This window comes from Pteropus medius, unplaced genomic scaffold (assembly GCF_902729225.1).
Source record: "Pteropus medius unplaced genomic scaffold, Ma_sr-lr_union100, whole genome shotgun sequence".
NCBI classification, from domain to species: Eukaryota; Metazoa; Chordata; class Mammalia; order Chiroptera; family Pteropodidae; genus Pteropus; species Pteropus medius.
In genome coordinates, this window is record NW_024349800.1 from 23,243,245 (window position 1) to 23,263,930 (window position 20,686).

At 32.0% G+C, this 20,686-nt stretch overlaps 1 protein-coding gene and 1 pseudogene across 7 annotated transcripts in view; both read left to right on the plus strand.

The window, feature by feature from the left end:
- VPS54 (VPS54 subunit of GARP complex) overlaps nucleotides 1-20,686 on the plus strand; it is an 88,948-nt gene that overhangs the window by 26,007 nt on the left and 42,255 nt on the right. For 6 of the 7 annotated variants that reach the window (XR_005658200.1, XM_039886999.1, XM_039887002.1 and 3 more), the window contains 5 exons: nucleotides 653-731; nucleotides 3,158-3,192; nucleotides 5,416-5,547; nucleotides 8,762-9,147; nucleotides 19,862-19,988. Coding sequence is in view for 6 of the 7 variants with exons in the window: in XM_039886999.1 (XP_039742933.1) it covers nucleotides 653-731; nucleotides 3,158-3,192; nucleotides 5,416-5,547; nucleotides 8,762-9,147; nucleotides 19,862-19,988 (759 nt within the window). In the remaining variant the exon portion in view is untranslated. The remainder of the gene's footprint in view (nucleotides 1-652; nucleotides 732-3,157; nucleotides 3,193-5,415; nucleotides 5,548-8,761; nucleotides 9,148-19,861; nucleotides 19,989-20,686) is intronic. The other variant, XM_039887004.1, reaches the window with a different exon arrangement.
- LOC120622254 (uncharacterized) lies at nucleotides 3,610-3,728 on the plus strand (annotated as a pseudogene).

Consider the following 20,686-nt stretch of genomic DNA (forward strand, 5'->3'; position numbering starts at 1 on the left):
CCAAATGCTGGCAAGGATGTGGACTAAGGAACTCTCATTCATTGTGGGTAAGAATACTAAATGGTACAGCCACTTTGGAAGACAGTTCTGTAGTTTCTGACAGAACTGCCATCAGAACTCTGAACACTACTAGCCCAATGTTTTTTCCTTACCATGCTCCACTCTTCTACGTAACCTATTTATGGTATTTCCAAAAAAATAACAATGTTGTCAACAGTCATCTAATCTGAAATCAGGGTGGGATTTTTCTTTTTGACTCAAAGTGTCAACTAATAACTACCTTTCTATCTTAGGTATATAGGTTTTCAGATTTTCTTCCTTGTTTTATAAAAACAATTCTCTTAATTGATTTATGTAAGTAAGAACTTTTTATTTGCTTTCACGCTTTATTCTAATTTTATGGAGATTTTATTATAATTATGCGAAATGGGATCAGTGTAAATATATAGGTATTCATACATCTCAGTAATATTTGGTTTATTAAACATACTTGTTATTCGTATTTAAGTTCAAGAAGGTAGTGGCTTCATACTTAAAAATCATAGAACTAATTCAATATATTCTGATATTTTGTGAAACTTTTTGATGCTTTGAATATTCATATTGCTACATAGCATTTGATCACATTTTTATTTAATTGTCCTTTTATTAGAGAGAGAAGATTCATGAGCGATGCAAGAATATTTGTCCTCCTAAAGATAACTTTGACAGGACTCTCTTACATACTCATGGTATGAATATGTGCTATTCATAGATAATATATAGATGAATATGTGCTATTTGTAACATAGATAGCATAAATATTAATGAAACAAAATTTTAATTTGGGGACCTTGTTGGTTGTCATACCTATAATTTTTATTTCTAGTGAAATTTTTATAGCTTACAATCATAATCTTTTTAAAAAGCTTGTAAGAGAAAAATCTTGGGTCTGATGGTGCTGATGTCCTTCAGTTCAACAAATACTTATTTAATATCTGGGTGCTTGGTACTTTGCTTTTTGCTTAAAAATAGATGAAATAACTTTTCATCTATTTCTTAAAGATGAGAAATAGTCCCTGTTCTCAAGAAGCTGATGGTCTTCTGAGTAAGGTTAAATGAATAAATAAATAAATAAACCAAGAGTTGCAGTATATCAAGCAGTAAGTTCAGCATCATAAGATTGTATAGAGCTCCTAACTTAGCCTTAGAAGACTTCCTAGAGTTGATGATGATTGCCTGTGTTTTAAACTAGCTATCGAGAAATATTTATGTGGGCAAAGGCATTCCAGGACAAGGGAACAATTTATACAAAGCCATAGAATCAAGTGAGAAATTAGCATATTCAACAGAAGTTCAGTGTGTTGGCTCCACTGGGAGCAAGAAATGAAGCTAAAGAAATAGGTAGGAGTCAGATCAAGAAGAGCCTTGTGTGCCATGTGAAGGAATTTTTCTTTCCTAAAAGCAGTATAGAGCTACAGAATCTTTTTAACCAGACATGATCAGATTTATGGTTATACATTTCACTGTGGAAACAGTTATGGATTATAAATTTATGAAGATAAAATTGGAGGCAAGGGGACCGTTGGAGGCTATTGCAATAATGCAAGTGAGAAATCATGTGGCCCCAATAGCAATTATAATGAAAATTGAGAGAAAATTAGGATTTTGAGAGACTGAGGCACAGGTTTTGATGGTCATTCAGTTGTTGGTAATACAGCAGGTTGATTGAAGCTTTCTTCCTTGGGCAGCTGGCTAGGTGAGGTGCAATTCAGCACGAGGGGCAATATAAGGAGAAATTTTGGAGGAGATAGAGACTCTTTTAATTGTACTTTTGCAGAGAAGATGTCTGGTATGCAACCTGGGGCTCAGGAAAGAGATCTGGGCTGGAGATGTAGGTATGGTAGACATCATAATATGCTAGACAATAGCATGGTAGTTGAATCCAAGGGCAAGATGGGATCACCCAGGGAGGATGTGAACAGTGAGAAGAAAAGAACTGATGATAGAACACTAGGAAGCTGTCACATTTAAGGGGCAGATAGAAAATGAGGTACCTGTGAAGGAGACTAAAAAGAAGTAGAAATAGGAGTGTCAGCCAAGAGAGAGTTCTACCTTAGAGATAAAAGGTAGTGAGGATTTCAAAGAAGTGAGATGGATTAGTCTACAATATCAGAATTCTCCAGAGATAGATCAGTTTGCACACTGGATTTGACAATTTAGGAGATCTTAGGGAAAGCATTTAAAGTAGTGGTGGTGGTTACAGAAACCTCAATACTATATATTAAGGAGTGAGTACAAGAGAAAGAAATGGAGACTACCAGTATAGATGTGACTTGAAGATTTGAGATATAGAGTGTTGACTAGAGGAAACAGACTGGAAGAATGTTTTTGTATGGCCAGGACTAGATGAGGCAAGAGAGGCATTCATATAACTCTGACAGTGAGTGCGTCCTTAAATTTTGAACCTGAAGTCCTCCCTTGCCTCAGCCTAGCACGGGCCCTATGTTATGTCTTTTTCTTTCTCTTTTAACGGCAGAAAACTGAGCATGTTTAGATGCAGAGAGGAAAATGCTATTAGCAGGGGGAAGAGGTTGAAGATATGGAGAGAAGCAGAGTAAGTAGTGAAATGAGCTCACAGAAGAGGCAGGAGGGAATGGAGTCTAAATGCAGAAAAGTTAGTTTTGGGAAGGAGGGTATCTTTTCTGAGATCTGATTGGCGAGATGAAAGTAAAGTGGGTTCAATTGCAGAAAATAAAGTATTAAAATTCTTTGATCAAAAGATTCTGGATGAGATGGTGGATGTTTTGAACAATAAAAAAGCAATATTTACATTTGAGATTTTAATACATTTTATAAACTATATAACATGCCAAACTTAATCTTACCAAAACATAATAAGATGGCATTTAGCTTTCTGTGTCCATTTAAACAAGACTTGAAATGTATTTAGTTGTTTTACTGCTACTATACAGTTGATTTAAATGATTTGAAACATATATCTTATTCTGTGATTTGCCTACTACTAGGCTTACAGGAGGTGCTTGACAGATATTTGTTGAAGGAAGAAACTTAAGTGGTTGTGACAGTATAATCTTGAATCTGTCAAAATACATTTTATGAAAGTAAAATGAAAACAAGTTTAAAAAATCATTTTCTCTTTTCCCTTTTTTTGTAGATAAATCCAGGACAGATCTGGATCAAGTACCTAAGGTAACAAAGCTTAAAATATAAGAATACTGCTTTTTAATATTGATCTTTAATTTTGCCTTATAAGAAGCTTTCATTGGGCTGTTTCTGACACTATGACCATTTTACCTCTTCTGGGGCTTTGTTGCATCACTTTTCTTCTCTTTTGCATCATTCTTTTCTTCATCACAGAGACCTAGACATATGTTTAAGTCTCCATTCTAAAGAATTTTGTTGATCTTACTATACTTTCAAATTATTAAAAGATATTTTCTTTGTAAGAAAAATTTTGTAGAGATGCGTAATAGATGAGGTTTTTTCCCTAGAGAAAGAATCCATTGCATTCATCAGATTGTCAAGGAAGTCTGTGGTAATAGCTCTTTAGGGTGAGAAAAGACAGATAAACAAAAAGCAGAGGATGATCAATTTACAGTTCTTTGAGTCTACGGCCATGCTACCCTGAACAAGCCCGATCCCATCTGATCTCGGAAACTAAGCAGGGTCGGGCCTGGTTAGTACTTGGATGGGAAACCACCTAAGAAGACTACGTGCTGTAGGCGTAAACAATAAAAAATAAGGGATTGTAAACTGACGAGGTCCTTGCAATCTGTGAGGTTAACCAAGAGTTGCTTCGCTACAAAAAAAAAAAAAAAAAATTCCTATAAAATAAAATTGAAACTATAATTCAAGGCCCTTAATTATTTATTTCCATCATAGTCACGCTCTTAACTTTTGCCCACTAATCTTTACACATTCTTTACTTCAGCCAAACTTTTTTTGCCAGTTCTGTGCTTTACTTGCACTGTTCCTTTCACCTGGAAGACTTTTTCTGTCATCTCTCCATATATAATCCTTTATAGTCTTTTGTTTAAATGGCAACTATACATGAATACATTTTCCCCCGAATGAAGATAAGTCACCTCTTTTCTGAATTTCCATGGCATTTCATCTAGACCTCAGCCTTCCCTTTTTAGGCATTTAGTACTCTTTCCCTTATAAGATATTTATGTATATGTTTTATCACATCCCTTGGACTAAAGATCCATGAGATTGATATCTCTGTAATAATTTTTTTTTTGTTTCCCCCTCAGTGCCTAGCATAAGAAGTAGACAATCAGTAAATACTTATTAAGTTAATCAATACTTACATTAAAGCGGTGACTAGAAAATATACTCATGCCCCTAGTTAGAATTTCCCTATCACATTCATAACAATTTTTGGATATAGATAAAATGAATCAGTAAATATAGTAAAATATAGCATAGAAATTAAGTAATTAATTGATTAAACCATGTTTCAGACCTTATGCTAGGTGTTGGGGATACAAAGATTAATAAGCTATAAATCCAGCCTTATCCCAGGGGGAGATATACATATTAAATAAATAATTTTTGTGAAGTATGATATAAATAAGTATACATGGTATACTTGTGTTCAGAGATGGGGTGATTAATCTCTGAACACAAGTATACCATGTATACTTATTTATATCATACTTCACAAAAACATGTCATACACAGAGACATGTTTGTCCTGTTGATTGGGTTGTATTCTCTAGAAAGATAGGCAAGAAAGGGCACTCTAGGCCAAAAGCATGTATAAAGATACTTAAGCATAAGAGTGTATGGAAGATGGTTGAGCACTGCTAGAATTTAACTTGTAAATAATGGGAGTGGCATACACAAAAGAGTAAGTGGGTCCAAAAAAATGAAAGGCTTTCGATGCCATTCTGAAGAGTTTGGTCTGTGGGTCATGAGAATCCATTGAAAGATTTCAACCGAGAAGTTAATTCAGTTATACTTGCATTTTAAGTACTTAATATGGATAGATTGGGGAAGAACTTCACTAAATATCCATTTACTGTAATCCAGAGATAATGAAGAGCTGCACTGGTAAAATGTAGAGATAGAGAAGAGAGGGGATTCAAGCAATATTTAGGAAATATAATGAATAGGACTTAGTACCCAGATGGATGTGATATGTAAGAGAAAAGAAGTAAGCTTCTCATAAAATTGAATTTGTTTTGGTTTTATCTAATTTGTTTTGGCGTATATCTAATTTAAAAAAAACAATTTTGAAAGAAATTTGAGCAGGAGAAACTAAGTATAGAGAGCTGTTATCACTTGCTTTGCTGTTTATGCTTGAGATCCAAGTTAATTATTGTTTAATGGTCTTATGATATTAGAAGGGGCAATGCATGTAAAGAAAATGCTTATCTAATTGAGGGAAATGCATTTTTTTAATAGATTTTTATGAAACCAGATTTTGCCTTGGATGATTCCTTAACTTTTAATTCAGTTTTACCATGGTCTCATTTTAATACTGCTGGTGGAAAAGGAAATCGTGATGCAGCTTCCTCAAAGTTGCTACAAGAAAAGGTATTTTCTTTTTTACTTTTTCCATTTAGAAAACTTTATCCTAGTTATGTGGTACTATTTGGCCTGGGTTCAGATTTAGTTTTTTAGTAAGCACTACTTCTTTTAATTTTATTGTTACTGGTAATTTATAAGCCATCAAATCTTAACTGATTTTTGATTCAATGGAATATAGGTTGTGCTGGTGAAAAAGGAAAAGTTTAGAGTGCTTCTTATCTGAGACAGCAAGTGATAGAATTTCAGTTGAAAAGATATATAAGAAAATACATGTAATTGTAATTGCTTTACATTTATCCCAAACAATATGTTGGCCAATTTTATATTCTTTATGATTTAAAGCACAGAAAATCAACTTTTCTTGAGGCACTATTTTTTTTTCTCATTTACATAGTAAGGGTAATTATTTTGAAGCAAAAATATCGTATCAATATACCTATTGTATTTTTAGCTTTGCAAAGCCTAGTCTTTTGTATGTTGTTAGTCAGCAATTTAAAAAGTTTTACAACGTTCTGTATTTCAGGAGTCAACATCTTGAATATCATTTAAAATATAGAACTTTAAAAATATCTTCACTTGATCTTAGCCAAAAGGTTGAGAAACGATAGAACTTTAAAAATATCTTGACTCACATATCAAGACTTAAAATTTGAACAGGAAGTAAAGACCTTTGATTTCTGTTGGTCTTTTTTTTTTTTTCCCCTCAGCACTCAGTTTAGAGTTTTTCTAAAACTGACTATGGTTCTTAAATTGCAAAAAAAAAAAAAGCGTTTGTTTTAATCTAGTGACATCTCTTGTCAGTTTAAAGCTTGTCTCGGGAAGACTGTTCAACAAATTAGTTCCAATCCTCCACAGTAACTGAAGAAAGGACTAGGTTGGGGAGGATAGGAGAAGAAATGTAGGGAAAGAATCATGAGTATTCCTTTTCTTACAGTTAAAAATGAAAATGAATTCACTTTTTCCTGTGGCAACATTTGACCTATAAAGATTTTCCTTGAATAAGGAAAAATTCGTAAGTCTAATGAAAATGTTGGCTTTGTGGACATAGGCTCACCCCAGACGTCTTTTTCATATTCCCAGTATGTGCCTTGGTAGAATAATAACTTGAAAGAGAAATACAACAAAAGCCCATAAAAAATCTTATCGGTCTATATGGATACTTAGAAATACTTTAAAAATTATTGTTCCCTTTATAGAATTTTAATAGGAAATGGATTATGAAAATATTATGCCTTTGAAAAAATAGAGTAATGAAATACTGATAAGTTGCCAGAATCTTTGAAATTCAAATGAAACTATTTTCTTACGCTAAATATTTAAAGTGACTAAAGTAATGGATTTTTTTTTTGGTGGGGAGTAAGTTGCAGAATCAGGTTTGTTATATTTACATTCTGGCTCCTTGTCATTCTGCTCTGTTCTTCGAAAAGTAATGGAAGACAGGATTCTAAGCACACTTTCAAACTTACTTTACGATTGACATCAACTGTTTTATCTTGCTAGCTTTAAAGAAAGGAGTGGGAGAATACTACAACTAGGGTCAGAGAAATTTGAATCCTATTGTAGGGCTAACCAGAGTGCTAGTCTGTGATGAGATAGGGAGTTTGCGCTCCTTCCTTCATTAAAAGTGTCTTTCTATGAGAAAACCATGGAGTGGGCTTCGTGAGGTAGTTGATTTACTTTCCAAAGTTCCTTATTTTACCATGGACCTATTAAAGAGATCACAGACTGGCAGCAGCACATAAACTGCCTTCTGAATAGCACTGTCCTAAAGGAGTTATCCATTCTTCATTTACTATTCTGAAAATTGAGTCCATATTAGCTTGCAATGTACCATAATACCTTTGTCCCCATATTGCTTTTTAGGGAAATAAATGAACAGTTGTTTTGAAGATGAAAAGAACAACAGCAAAATATAAACTCAAGAAATTTAAACTGTGGAACAATTTCTTGTTTGTAACCTATTTTATATTATGATAGATTACTGAAGGAGCCTTACTGAAGATATGTGTGATCCCGCATGGTTTTAAGGAAGCAGGCTTACTGATTGAATAATCTCTTTGAATCTTATGAGTCTTAAATATTGAAAGTCCTTTAACCCTTAAATGCTATGAATGAATTCTCTTGAGATGTTCAGTGATAATCCCTAAATTTTTAGCTATGTGTTGATGAATCTGTAAGTGAAAAAATGAGAGAAAAAATGGAAAGATAATGTAGACAAAAGAGTCATATGCACTTCGAAAGGAAGAAATGATAAGTCAAGTTTTAGAAGTCCGTATTTGAAATTAGAAAATATTTTTAATATATTAAAATCTAGGAATTAATCTTGGTAGTGTTACAAATAAAATATATATAAACTAATGTTTAAGGCATTTGTCAACCTTTTAAGAGGAAAATACATTGGAAATCAACTGAATTTTACAATTCAATGAAAGAATAATTTTTGAAATGTAAAATAAGTAGTCTGGAAAAAAGATCCAAATTATGTTAGTACTTTATATAATTTGTGACTGGACACCAATCTGTCTTTTGCGGATTCTTTCCATTTTGAGGCAGCTTGGTATAGTAGAAAGAACTTCAAAAAAAAAAAAAAGAACTTCAGCTTTTGAGTCATACCTGGGTTCAAATTTTGATTTTGCCACTTACTAATCACATGACTTTATTCAAGTGATTTAATGTCTCTGAGCCTCAGTTTCCTCATCTGTAAAATAATAATACCTGTATTCTGAGATTGTTAAATTAGAAAATGATGTATATGAAATACCAGTGCCTGTACATAGAAGGAGGAAGTCAATAAATGGTAACTATAATCATCTTTTAGTCAGATAAGTGATGTGTGATGTTGGTGATGGCAATGATGTGTGGGAGTTAAGGAAATCATTCTCTCTCAGATCTTAGATTTTCTGAAACTAGATTATAATCTGAGATGATTGCAGGTACTCTTACTTTTTAGAAAGTAGATGTTTGGAGGGCAGTAATGGTAGGAACAGAAGAAGGTAAATCATCTTCTATTCTTTTGTCTTATATTTATTAATCTTTGGGCTGTACCTTTCATCTTCCTTCTATTTTGTTATGCCCAATATCAAAGATCCCATAATTAAACAGTTTATACAATGGGATTTAAAATACATGTGAAAATCTTAAATCATTTTCAGAAAGTATTTGGATAGTCAAGGAAGGTATACTTATAATACTCCATGATTTTTTTTCCTTCCCTCTTAAGCTGAGCCATTATCTGGATATTGTGGAAGTAAACATTGCTCATCAGATCTCTCTACGTTCAGAAGCATTTTTTCATGCAATGACCTCTCAACACGAATTGCAGGACTACCTCAAGAAAACTTCCCAGGCTGTAAAAATGCTTCGTGATAAAATTGCACAGATTGATAAAGTAATGTGTGAAGGACCACTACACATTTTAAGACTGGCACTTACCAGAAATAATTGTGTTAAAGTGTACAATAAACTGAAGTTAATGGCCACTGTACACCAGACTCAGCCTACTGTACAGGTGTTGTTATCTACTTCTGAATTTGTTGGAGCATTGGACTTAATAGCAACAACACAAGAGGTTCTACAGCAGGAACTTCAGGGCATTCACAGCTTCCGGTATGTCCATTAAGTAAACCATTAGAAATAATGTTAGAATTTTAAAGGATAAATTTTAGTGTGCAATGTTAGCTGAAGAAGTGTGAATATATTTAAAGTTACATGGTTATTTTTTCTTCCGGATTGATCTGTTTAGTAATGTTATTATTCTGATATTTTAGTCTTAGCTAAACAAACAAAAACCATAAAGACCAATATTTACAGAGACATTTACAGAGAAGCAAAATCAAATTTTCTATTAGACAAAATCAATGAAAGGCCACTCAAGTTTGAAAATGATAATGTTTAGAAAATGTTGAAATATTTTTTTGTCAACATAGTAGATCAAGGTGTAGGAATGAATACTAGTATATATCAAATTAAGTTCGTTTTAAAAGCTCTTGAATAGGTTTAAATTTATTGTTGTGATATAGTATAAATATAAAATAAAATTTAAAAAAAAAGCTGGGGACATGGGGTAGCGGTGTTTGACTCCAGGTACAAAAAAGTTTTATAGAGGAGGAAAAAGGGCATATCAAGCAGAGAAACTAGTGAGAGATAAAGAAAACAAAAAAGCTCTTAGTTTATTAGTTTAATAATTATTAAAATTTATTTCTGATTTATAGTCTGTTATCACATTACAAAAAATTCTACATGGTGTTAGAAAAGACCCAATTTCTCCTAAATTCTTATTTTGAATATAAGATTAGGATTTTAGTTATTTTATGTGAGATCATGTCGAAATGTTTGATTTACAGATTACAATTTCATTCAGTTAAGCAGACTTGCAGTGTCCTTGTGGAAGTTTCTATTTGTTTGTAAACCCATTCAAACCTTACACTACTGAATAACTACAAAGACTTTTTATGGAAGATATATGCTCTATAACTTAATAGATCCTTAATATATTCTGGAAAACTTAGCTTCAAAATAAGTTTTTTTTTTACATTTTTTAAATGAGTTTATTTTAATTGAATTATAAATTCTTATTGACTAAAAATATATAATTGGAACATTTATTCAGAAAGCATTTTTTAAAATTTGGCCAAAATTTAATTACATAAATGACCACTTCATTCATCATTGAAGAAATTGGTTTTCGATCACTTATACATCAGGTAGAATACTGGAAATATAACCATGAACAGAACAGAGATGTTCTCTGCTCACGCTGTTTTTATAATATATATGGCAAGGCAGATAACAGAAATTACTGAGTAGTTATAGTATAGTGTAATACAGTATGATGATGAATGTACAGATTGCTTTGGAGTGCTAATCTTAGGGGAGGAACCTCATCAGACTTGGATGTTTCCAGAAAAAGTTTGAATCACAAACTTCTTTGAGAATCTATTGAAAGTTGTGGTTGGACCTTCTTTCCATAAAAATAACCCTGTACATAAAATTTTACAAGCAATTTTGGGTGGTTCATAGTCCTTTGAAGCCTACTTTAGATTTTCCAGCATAGAACCCAGGGTGACTAAATGATTTTAGTTTCCCTATTATCTCTGAAATTTTAACTATTTCTTTTTTGTGTGAATGTATGTGAAATACATATATTAAAGAATAATATTCGTTTTTGTAACTAGAAAAATAGACTTCTGTAATGATAGCAGCTGTTTTTCACTTATCACTACTATAAAATATTATGAATGTTAATGAATATGGGGAGCCAGTTCTACAGAGTGCTTTATCCTCTGAATAGAACAGTGCTGAAAAATAGAATCAAAGATTGAGTGCTCGCCTGCTAAACACAAATTCCAAAACTGTTCTAATTTTTACCCCAATGGTCATACAGTTTATTTTATTTTCCTTGCCCTAAGTTTATGCCCAGTTGTATTGATGAAAAATATAGTCATCTAAAGCTATCTAGAATATATTTAAGAACAAGGTTGGTATTTATTCTCATTGGATTATGATATGTTGGAAGACATGAAGATTTTATAATCTGTTTATTTTGAGCCCGAGGAAGAGTTTACCTTTATTTTCAACCTTACTCGATTTTTGTTTGTAACTTAAAAGAAAAAAATGTTCTTTATAAAAAGAACATTAAGTCCTTACTTAATGTTGTTGATGGGCTCTTGGAAACTGGCTTTCAGCAAAACGGTGTTTAATGAACCTAATTTTACCATAGGCTAACTGATAAGAACAAGAGTTAAGTTCTTATGGCACATTTCTGGTCACAGAAACATCACCAAACTTCTAAATAAGACCCAAAACACTTCTGATAGTAAACACTGAAATAAATGTACGCTATACCTACATCTAAGAAAGATTAATAAAAACAAGATTTTTTTAAAAAAGTAAGGTAATTATTTTCCAACCCGCTTATTCCAGTTCAGGGTTGCAGGGTACCGGAGCCTCTGGAGCCTCTCCTAGCAGCTCAGGGTGCAAGATGGGAACCAATCCTGGACAAGATGCCCTTTCATTACAAGGTTTACTCACCCCCACACTCAGACTGAGACAGTTAAGACATGCCACATCACTTCATGAGCACATCTTTGGGGTGTGGAGTACCTGGAGAAAACTACACAGACATGGGGAGAACGTGCAAATATTACACAGACAGTGGCCCCAGCTGGGAATCTTTTTTTTTTTTTTCCTCATCAATGAAAGGAATTTGAATGAAAGGATGTTATTCGAGGACCTGCTGTATATGATTTTTAAAAGGACTTTCAGATATTCTGATTGTCTACATTTTGCTCAGATATCTTTCTATTATTTTTTAAGGACTTAACACATGTTTCATATTCTTCATGTGAAACATTTCTTTAAAGCAGCCTATCAACCATCAGTTCCAGTATGGTTATCACTATATAAAAGTTTGGTATGAGAACTGTGTTGAGTTTCTAACTTCTGATAAAACATCTTCATACAGAAAGTAATTTTCAAAGATGAAAGTACTGTGAAAGAAAATGTTTTGCTAATGAGAAAAAAATACTGTCTCATAGTTGAAGTAGGTTAAGGTTGACATATTGTAACCTAGTTTTGCTTTTTTTTTAGTTACTGTCAAATCCTATCTGATGATTTACTTTCTTGACTTTATCATTCTTTTTGCTATAAAGTTTAAATATCAACATTAGTTACTTTTGTAGCTTCACAGCTATTTTTAAGGCTGTTAACTTTATTTGGAAGCATCAGTTTTGAATTCTATTTTTGTTTGATTAATTTGAATAACAGGTATACTTTTCTACTATAAACATTAGTTTCGTAAGCTGTGTCCTTAATTTATTAACATGATTATTCTTTCCCAGTAGAAGGTAAAGGGATATTGTACTTAAATTTCACACACCTTTTCTCTTTTTTTTTCATACCTGAGACAAATTTTAGTCATTTTTTTGTGGGACATACCTTAGAAAAGCATAGGGTCTTACTTAAAATAAACCTTTTAGTAGAACCAAGGGACTCTGTTGGATTAATTTGTTAATGGTCTTTCCATTTGCTAGATCTTAGTCCAAGTTTTGCTTTCAGCTATAATTTTTTTTCTAATGCTTTAAAGGGAGCTTTCATATCAAAATCTTCCAATAGTCAAATTACTACAATTGCAAATCTCTATTTAAAAAGAATTTGAATATTCTTATTTACATATGATTTTTCTGTGTACTATTAACCTAATATATATTTTCTAGTCAGTGGTAGTAAATGCTTATGTATATTTTCTTTTTTCTCATTCTTTCTATTTTTTTGACCATATTATTTTCTGTATAGATTTGTGACTTCTGAACTCCCAGAACTTTTTGTATATGCTCTTTAATGAAATTTGATGACATTCTACTATATTTTATTGTCATTTGTGTTATTTAAAAAAAAATCTTTCTAAATGTCTTGGGCAAAAGCTATGTTGTACACATCTTAATACATATTTATGAAATCTGACTTATCTAGGATATTACCAAATGTATCTTGACTCTTTGTACCCTTCTCTTATTCTTTTACTTCCCATAATCATTGTTCCTAATTAACTATTTATAGTTTGTGTATGACTGTAGTTTTTAATGCTTGCTGCATTTAGAACTGTCAGAGAGCTTTTTTTTTTTATTTCCACTTCTCTTTTATTAGGTCATGATTTCTTTATATAAAGTGAATCAGTGAAATGAATTTCAAACTGAAGCGTTGTTTTCTGACATTTTTTCAGTTCTTTCACATGCTGTATCTTTTTATTTTATTTTTAATTTTTTGAATTTTTAAAAATTTATTTTTTAATTTAAGTGTAGCATACCACACACACCCCATCCAGATTAATTAAGTCAGACTTCAAGGGTAAGGCCTGCACATCTGTATTTTTTTTAAAGCTCTCTAGGAGACTAATATGGATCAGAATTGAGAAGACTTATTTTTAATTGCCATTGTGTCCTCTACTTTTTCAGGATTTAGAATTAAAGTGGTAACATCTTCTTACATAATTTTATTACTTTATTATTTTTTAAAAATTTTTTCCCCTTGTTTGATCCCCCCCCCCCCCACACACACACTTCCACCCCTGACCTATGTTGCCATTTCTTTTTTTTTAAGAACTGAATATCTGAAGGCGGGGCATCTCCTCCCACACGCTCACAGAGAGTACCCCGGGGCCTGGCGTACCAGGGTTATGATCTGTGGCATAAACCCAGGACCTTCTGCGTGTAAAGCAGATGTGCTAACCACTATACTATGGAGCAACCCCACATAATTTTATTACTTTAAAAACACAATTTTCAACTAAAACATCTCCCTGTTTCTATTCAAAGATGGCTCTTCTAATGTGTTAGCGGTACAGGTGTCTGTTATCAGTGTAAAAATCCCGCAGTTTGATTCCCTCTCCTGAACGTGGACAGTAATTTACACAGTGGGAAATTTAGGCTCATTGCATAATTCATAATTATTAAAATGGATCTTTTGTACGTTTGTTGATTTTTGTAATTTTAAAATATTTTAAATGATTTTACTGCTTAAATTGTTACAAAATTGGGCATTTTTAATTATTAGGACAAATGTTTTTAACTATTATTCATGAAATGAAATTTTGCTATAAGCAGTAAAAAAATATGGTAATCAGTGTAACAATATATATCATTTGTAATCTATACTAATATAACTGAAAGTGTCGCTGAGGTTAATGACATTCAAATGTTTGTTAAGCAGATGTAATACAGAAGTCTCATTATGGGCCAAGCAGTATATTTGAAACTATATCTTGTAGGTTTTGACATAGAGAAGCTTTAGTTACCTTAAAATTCAAGAATGCAGTTTTATTATTTGCTCTTTTAGGTAAAGGTTTATGTAGAAACTCTTTTCACCATTGTTAACTTTTGTTTTTTGCTACTTATTACCACCATTACTCTCCTACCACTACCATTGTAAAATGTAATTCTTTAGTACTCTGTACCAGGTACTGTATTAATTATACATTAAATGTATTATATGATTCCGCCCCCCCCAAAAAACTATGTGAGATAGGTAATCTTATCCCAATTTAATAGATAAGGAAACTGAGGCATAGAAACTCTTAGATAACTTGCTCCAAGTCATATAAGAAGTTATAAAACAGTAGAGTCGAGATTCAACCCAGGTCTTATCTGATCCAAGAGTTGTGTATGCTTTTTAATATATTTGATTGAGTATTTATAGGACCTCAAATATATCGCTCAGAAAACATCAATGCTAATTTTATGGTGTGATAGATGTTAAAATGTGGGTAATTGAATTATAGGTTTATTGAGTCAATCTACCATGGTAATTGATTTTAGGATAAAAATTAATGAAACTAGCTTGTTTTTTAGTCAACTATAAGCCTTTTTTTGTGGAAAACATTCAGTTAATTATAGGTTCTAATGTATTGTGGTTTCATTGGTCTGAGGTCACCTTGGGATTCTATTTAAGGAATTTTTATTATTGGAAGTATCAAAGATAACAAATTCTTTGATCCTGATGTAATCTATAGTTTAGATCTTCAAAATGTATTTAGAAAACATCCACATTATATGTTCTAGGATGAAGCCAAAAAAACAAGTTTTCTGCTATTTGATGAAACTAGTATTACTGTAGAGTTTATTGGTATCTAAATCTCTGATAAAGGCAACACAAAGGTCATTGTAGTGAACGCACAGCTTAGTAGAAGATCTGAATTAATGTACAAATTGAGGCATGTCAAGTAATAAGTACTGGAATTGTTCAGTTTATTTAGCGCATATGGACCTAAGTGTTTTTTTTTCAGAAAGTGATATTTAAGTTATTTTTTGTTTCAGTAGATTTTTTTTCCCACCCCTCTAAATTACTGAATGTGATTATTAGGATACATGCTTTAAAAATGAACTGTTAACAGATTTTATCATTAAATATTTTTCATAAGGTTAATAATAATGTGCAGGCCATTATTACATCTGTTGTCAAAGTAGTCAAGAATATAAAAACAATTAGAGCCAGGATGAATAGGTGAATCTTGTAGAACATTTTAATTCTGGAAGTTTTGTTTAAGGATTTATTTAGACAAATTTTTATGTATATATAACTGATTATGTAATAAATACTACTTGATGTTCATATTCATCTGTTTTTTATATTTATCAGGCTTTAAAATTAGTTAAGGACTGCATAAAAATGAAGCTACTTATGTAAGACAATATCTGGGGTCAAATAGAACCTTACATGTAAGTTATTATGCTGAAATGACAAAGTTTTATTATTTAGATGCCCAACATAAGTAGATACAGTCATATCGACTTCCTACCATAATTCTTTGGTGAGATTTGTTGAAGACTATTCATTTATACCTGAAGTTAACACTAACCTGAGAGTTCACCTCTAGTGCACTTTAAAAAGGAATCTGATCTTCATAAAAGTTGAGAACCAAGCAATAGGAATATGTAGATTTATGTTCTACTCTGTTACTGCTTTTAAAAAAAAATAAAAACAAACAAATCCAAAAATAGAGGAAATTACATGAAGAGAGTTATATGAAGCTGGGTAAATTGTGATTCATCTGTGAGTTACAAACTCGTGGCCAACTTTGTTTTCTCAATATCACTCTCCCTACTCCTGGATTGTTTTGAAACAAATCCAAACCATTATTTCATTTCATCCATAAATATTTTATTATTTACCTTTAAGTTTTTCCATTAAGTTTTTTAAAAACATAATTCTAATATTATTTGTCTTCAGATAGCTAGTGAGTTTTCAAACTTCCGTTTGTCTCAAACATCTTTTTGTTTGTTGAAACCAGGATCCAGATAATATCTATGCATTGTAATTGGTTGATGTATTTCAAGTATCTTTTGATATATAGTTCTCCATTCTTGTATTCTCCCTTTTCAAAATATTCATTAAAGAAATTGAGTTGTCTTGTAGAGCCTTCTCAAAGTCTGGATATTTGCTGAGTGCATCCTCATGTTTAGCATGTTTTTGGCTATATTTTCCATACACTGGTAGGTAGATTTAAAGACTTGACCAGATTTTAAAAATTTTTTAATTAAAAAAAAGTTACTTTTTGTCAAGAGCACGTAATAGGTAGTGCTATATATTTCAGTCAAAAGGTGTATATCTGATTGTCTCTCTTTTCATTATATTAACATTTGGTGATCATTGCCTACATTTATCTCATTATGGGTTGTAAATCATGATATTCTAATTCTATACTTCCTTATTCATTTATTAAGGGGGATATTTCCTTAAAGCATTATTTCTACATAACAATTATTTGATAACTCTGAAAGACATTTCTTATAAGCATAGGCAGGATAGTCTATATTCTTTTCCCTTAGCAGTTTTTAAAATAATGCATTGAAAATCTAGCATCTTCCAAAGTTGACTGATAAGTTTTTAAAAAATATTTTTATGAACACATGAATTTATATATATTTGAAGTGTTTAAGTTCTTTGTTGTTTTTATTTTTATCAGTGTTCAAATTGTCTTTTGTAGGAACCTCCTCAAATTCATTCTTGAGTCTTTTTGACATGATTCCATGGGTAGTCATTGATTGTATTTATTTTATGACACAATATTCATATTTTACATTTTCTACTCCAGAATTATAATCTGTCATTTCAAGAACTCTAGTTTCTTTTGGTTGGAAATGTTATTTAGAAATTACAGTCTGGATATCAGAAGTTTTCCTAGCTAAGAGGCCTTTATAGTGGACAAAGCTAGAAAATAATTTTTCCTTTATAAGGAAAAACATCTTGACTTCATATTGATAGTTTCAATTTAAATTCAGAATTATAGAATTTTTACTTATTCCATTTTACTTATATATCTCTTTTGAACAGGTTGAAAACTGTGGTTCCTAATAACATCAACATAATTAGTCATTTGTTTTATCTCACAATGTAAATAGAATGCTCTCAGAACTAACAACATGATTGCTAAAATGTAGGATTTCTTTCTTTTCCTTAAGACATGTCCTTTGTGGGATGAATGGATAAATTAGTATGCTTTAAAAGCACTCAAAATAATTCCTCTTTGTGTAGATTTGCCACTAACTTGATACACACTTAAGTTCACTTGTTTCATTTGCTTTTGATAGTTAAGGGTTGATCTTTTAAAACGTAATTTTGTTTTATAACTATGTTAAGTAGTTACAGTGGTTGCATAGTCAAATCCATGAAATAAAGGATATACAGAGAAATTTAACTTACATTCTGGTCCCCTTCCTCTTTACCTACTCATAGAAGTTACTTATAGAAGTTACCATTTAAAGTTTTAGTTTATATTTATCCATTTATCACTCCCTCCATCCATCTCTTCACCTATCCCTCCATCTGTTCCTCATCTTAGATAAGCATTAACATACTGTACATACTTTTTTCCTAGCTGTTTCAACTTACAGTATATCCTGGAGATCATTTTACAGTATGTATTCTCAATGGGGGGATATCACCCCAAGGGAAAAAAAATTGGTCTTGAAGGGCGAAAAAAACTCTTGGATATTACAATGGTTTGTGGCTCTCAAAAGGGCCAGGATACGTAAACAGATATATAGTATATATGTGATATTAAAATTTCATAGAGGGGGTGATTAGGAATAAAAATATCTAAAAAGACTTGTTAGGGGGGCAATAGTGAAAAGAGGTTGAGAAATTGCTCTATAGCAGTATATATTTATTAACTGGTATTCTTTAGTTCTTTTAAAAGTGCGTAGTATTTATTATGATATATTCAACTAGCCCCCATTGGTCAACATTCGGGTCATTTCTATTCCTTTGCAGTTACTAACAGTGCTGCAATGAACTATGTTCTTTTGTAATTTTACCAGTGTATCTTTGAGACAGATTACAGGATGTGAGATTTCTAGGTCAAAGGTTAAATGCTTATGTAATTTTGCTAGACACTTGCCAAATTCCCCTTATGGCAATGTTTTAGTTTGTACTAGGGGATAAATCTCACATTTGTTTATTGTGAGATATTTTCTTAATTGCTTTAAAAAATATAATTTTCATATTGCAAAATACAAATTTATACATTATTTTACTCATCAGAATTTTCAAAATTATCACCACTGTTTGCCATATGTTGTTTATAAAAGAAGAACAATCAATCTGTCTAAAAGGTCACATGGTTTAAACTAATTTTTTAAAATGTGCTATATCTGGTCTTGGTAAATAAACAAAGTTGCAGATATTAAGGGTTTGTTTTTTAAGTAAATGTAGTATAGACATATTTTAAATGTTTTTTAAATTTAATTATAAATGTTTAAATTTAAGATTAAATAGATTTCCCATTTGCCTATTTCACTTAATTTTTGGAATACTTTGGACCAACTGGATTACCTAAGTTTCTTCAACCCATTTTTTCTTTTTTTTGCGGGGGAGATGCTATTAGATTGTGTGGCAGAAGTTCCTTAGCATATGAGGGTACTATCCTTAATGCCCTGCCGAGCAGGGATAACATGAAACTATTCTTTGCCAAGCAGGGATAACATGAAACTATTCTTATTCATTGCGATAATGCATGCTTTTCCTAAAGATTCCAAGTTCCTTTAGTAATACTTGCCCTTACCACCCCCATGACTCTTCCCAGATTAGACTCCTTCTCACTTCAACCTAGCTAGGATCTGCACATAATGGAGGTATATTAAAAAGAAACATATTTTACGAGAAAATGTTTCATGAATATATTGTAGCTCAGTATTTTATATTTTCAGTCTTGACTTTCAGTTCAATGACCTGAGGCATTTTGCACAGCAACTTAAACTGAGGATGACAGAGATTGAATTGACTCAATGTCCCTACAGTCCTTCACATATTTATGTGCACCCAGAGCAGGGTCTGGCACAGAGTATAGGTGCTTGAATAAATGAATGGCTTAGGAGCCACTGCCCTAAGCCATTCATTTATTGAGTCAATGTCCCTACAGTCCTTCACATATTTATGTGCATCCAGAGCAGGGTCTGGCACAGAGTATAGGTGCTTGAATAAATGAATGGCTTAGGAGCCACTGGCATTGATAGTCAGTAAATGATTAATGAAGAAAGGACTTATAGACTACCCGAATATTTTGTCTGTAAAAAGTAGACAAAAAGCAGCCATGAAATTTCTAGAACCAGGTTTTCTACAACACATTTAACTGCAGGTTAAAGAGAAAAAGAGAATTGGAGAGATGATGTGAAACTATTGCAGTTATTTTAAGTTAAAAGACTCCATTTTACTAAAACATCACAATATTGCACAAATACTGTCAGAAAAGTTTTGCCTGCTGGTTCCTATAATCTTGGAGTAAATTTGGATTTTTAATGACCATATGTAATATTTTCTTCTTTTGCAGGCATTTGGGATCACAGCTTTGTGAATTAGAAAAACTGATAGATAAAATGATGATTGCAGAATTTTCTAGTTACTCTCATAGTGACTTAAATAGACCACTGGAAGATGACCGTCAAATTTTAGAAGAGGTATGTGTTTTGAACTGTGGAATGAAATTGATATCATTGCTTAGTGTTAATTCCTAATATCCTTAGTGTAGAGCACATTCTTCTCAGATAGTAGTGGACAAAATTACATTAAATCAAGCTCTATCAAACCTATGAAGTCCTTCATTATATGTGACTTTAGCAAGCACCATAATTGTTCATTAGAGAATAAAATTTTATAGCTTAATTAGAAATTAGAGTTATAGTGAAGTCTGTATATAGTTTATTACCAAGTTTAAAATATAGATATAGGATGAATTAATGTATATCCATGCGTATGCATGTACTGGAATACTTCTTTTAAAATTGATTATTATGTGGTAACTTATCAGTCATTCACATTCACTGAGCACCTATTACGAACATGTCTTATGATATCTAGCTACAAATACAACATATCCAGGCTACACTTACCTGGTAACTTCTCAGTTGTGATTACCGCCAAGAACTAATAAAAAATTCAAAAAGCCCTGATAGCAGCCTAAATAGTTAAGATATATTTGTACCCATTAGCAGTTAATTCCCCACAGATAGTCCAGGTCATCATTCCAGTCTTCTAGACCACGAATTAAAAAGCTCACAGAGTATTTATTGGTCATCAGGATTTGAGAAGGTACTTTCTAGCTACTTGTTGAAAGTAGGCCAAAATATACTCATGTTTTGCCCCCAAACCAGCTTCA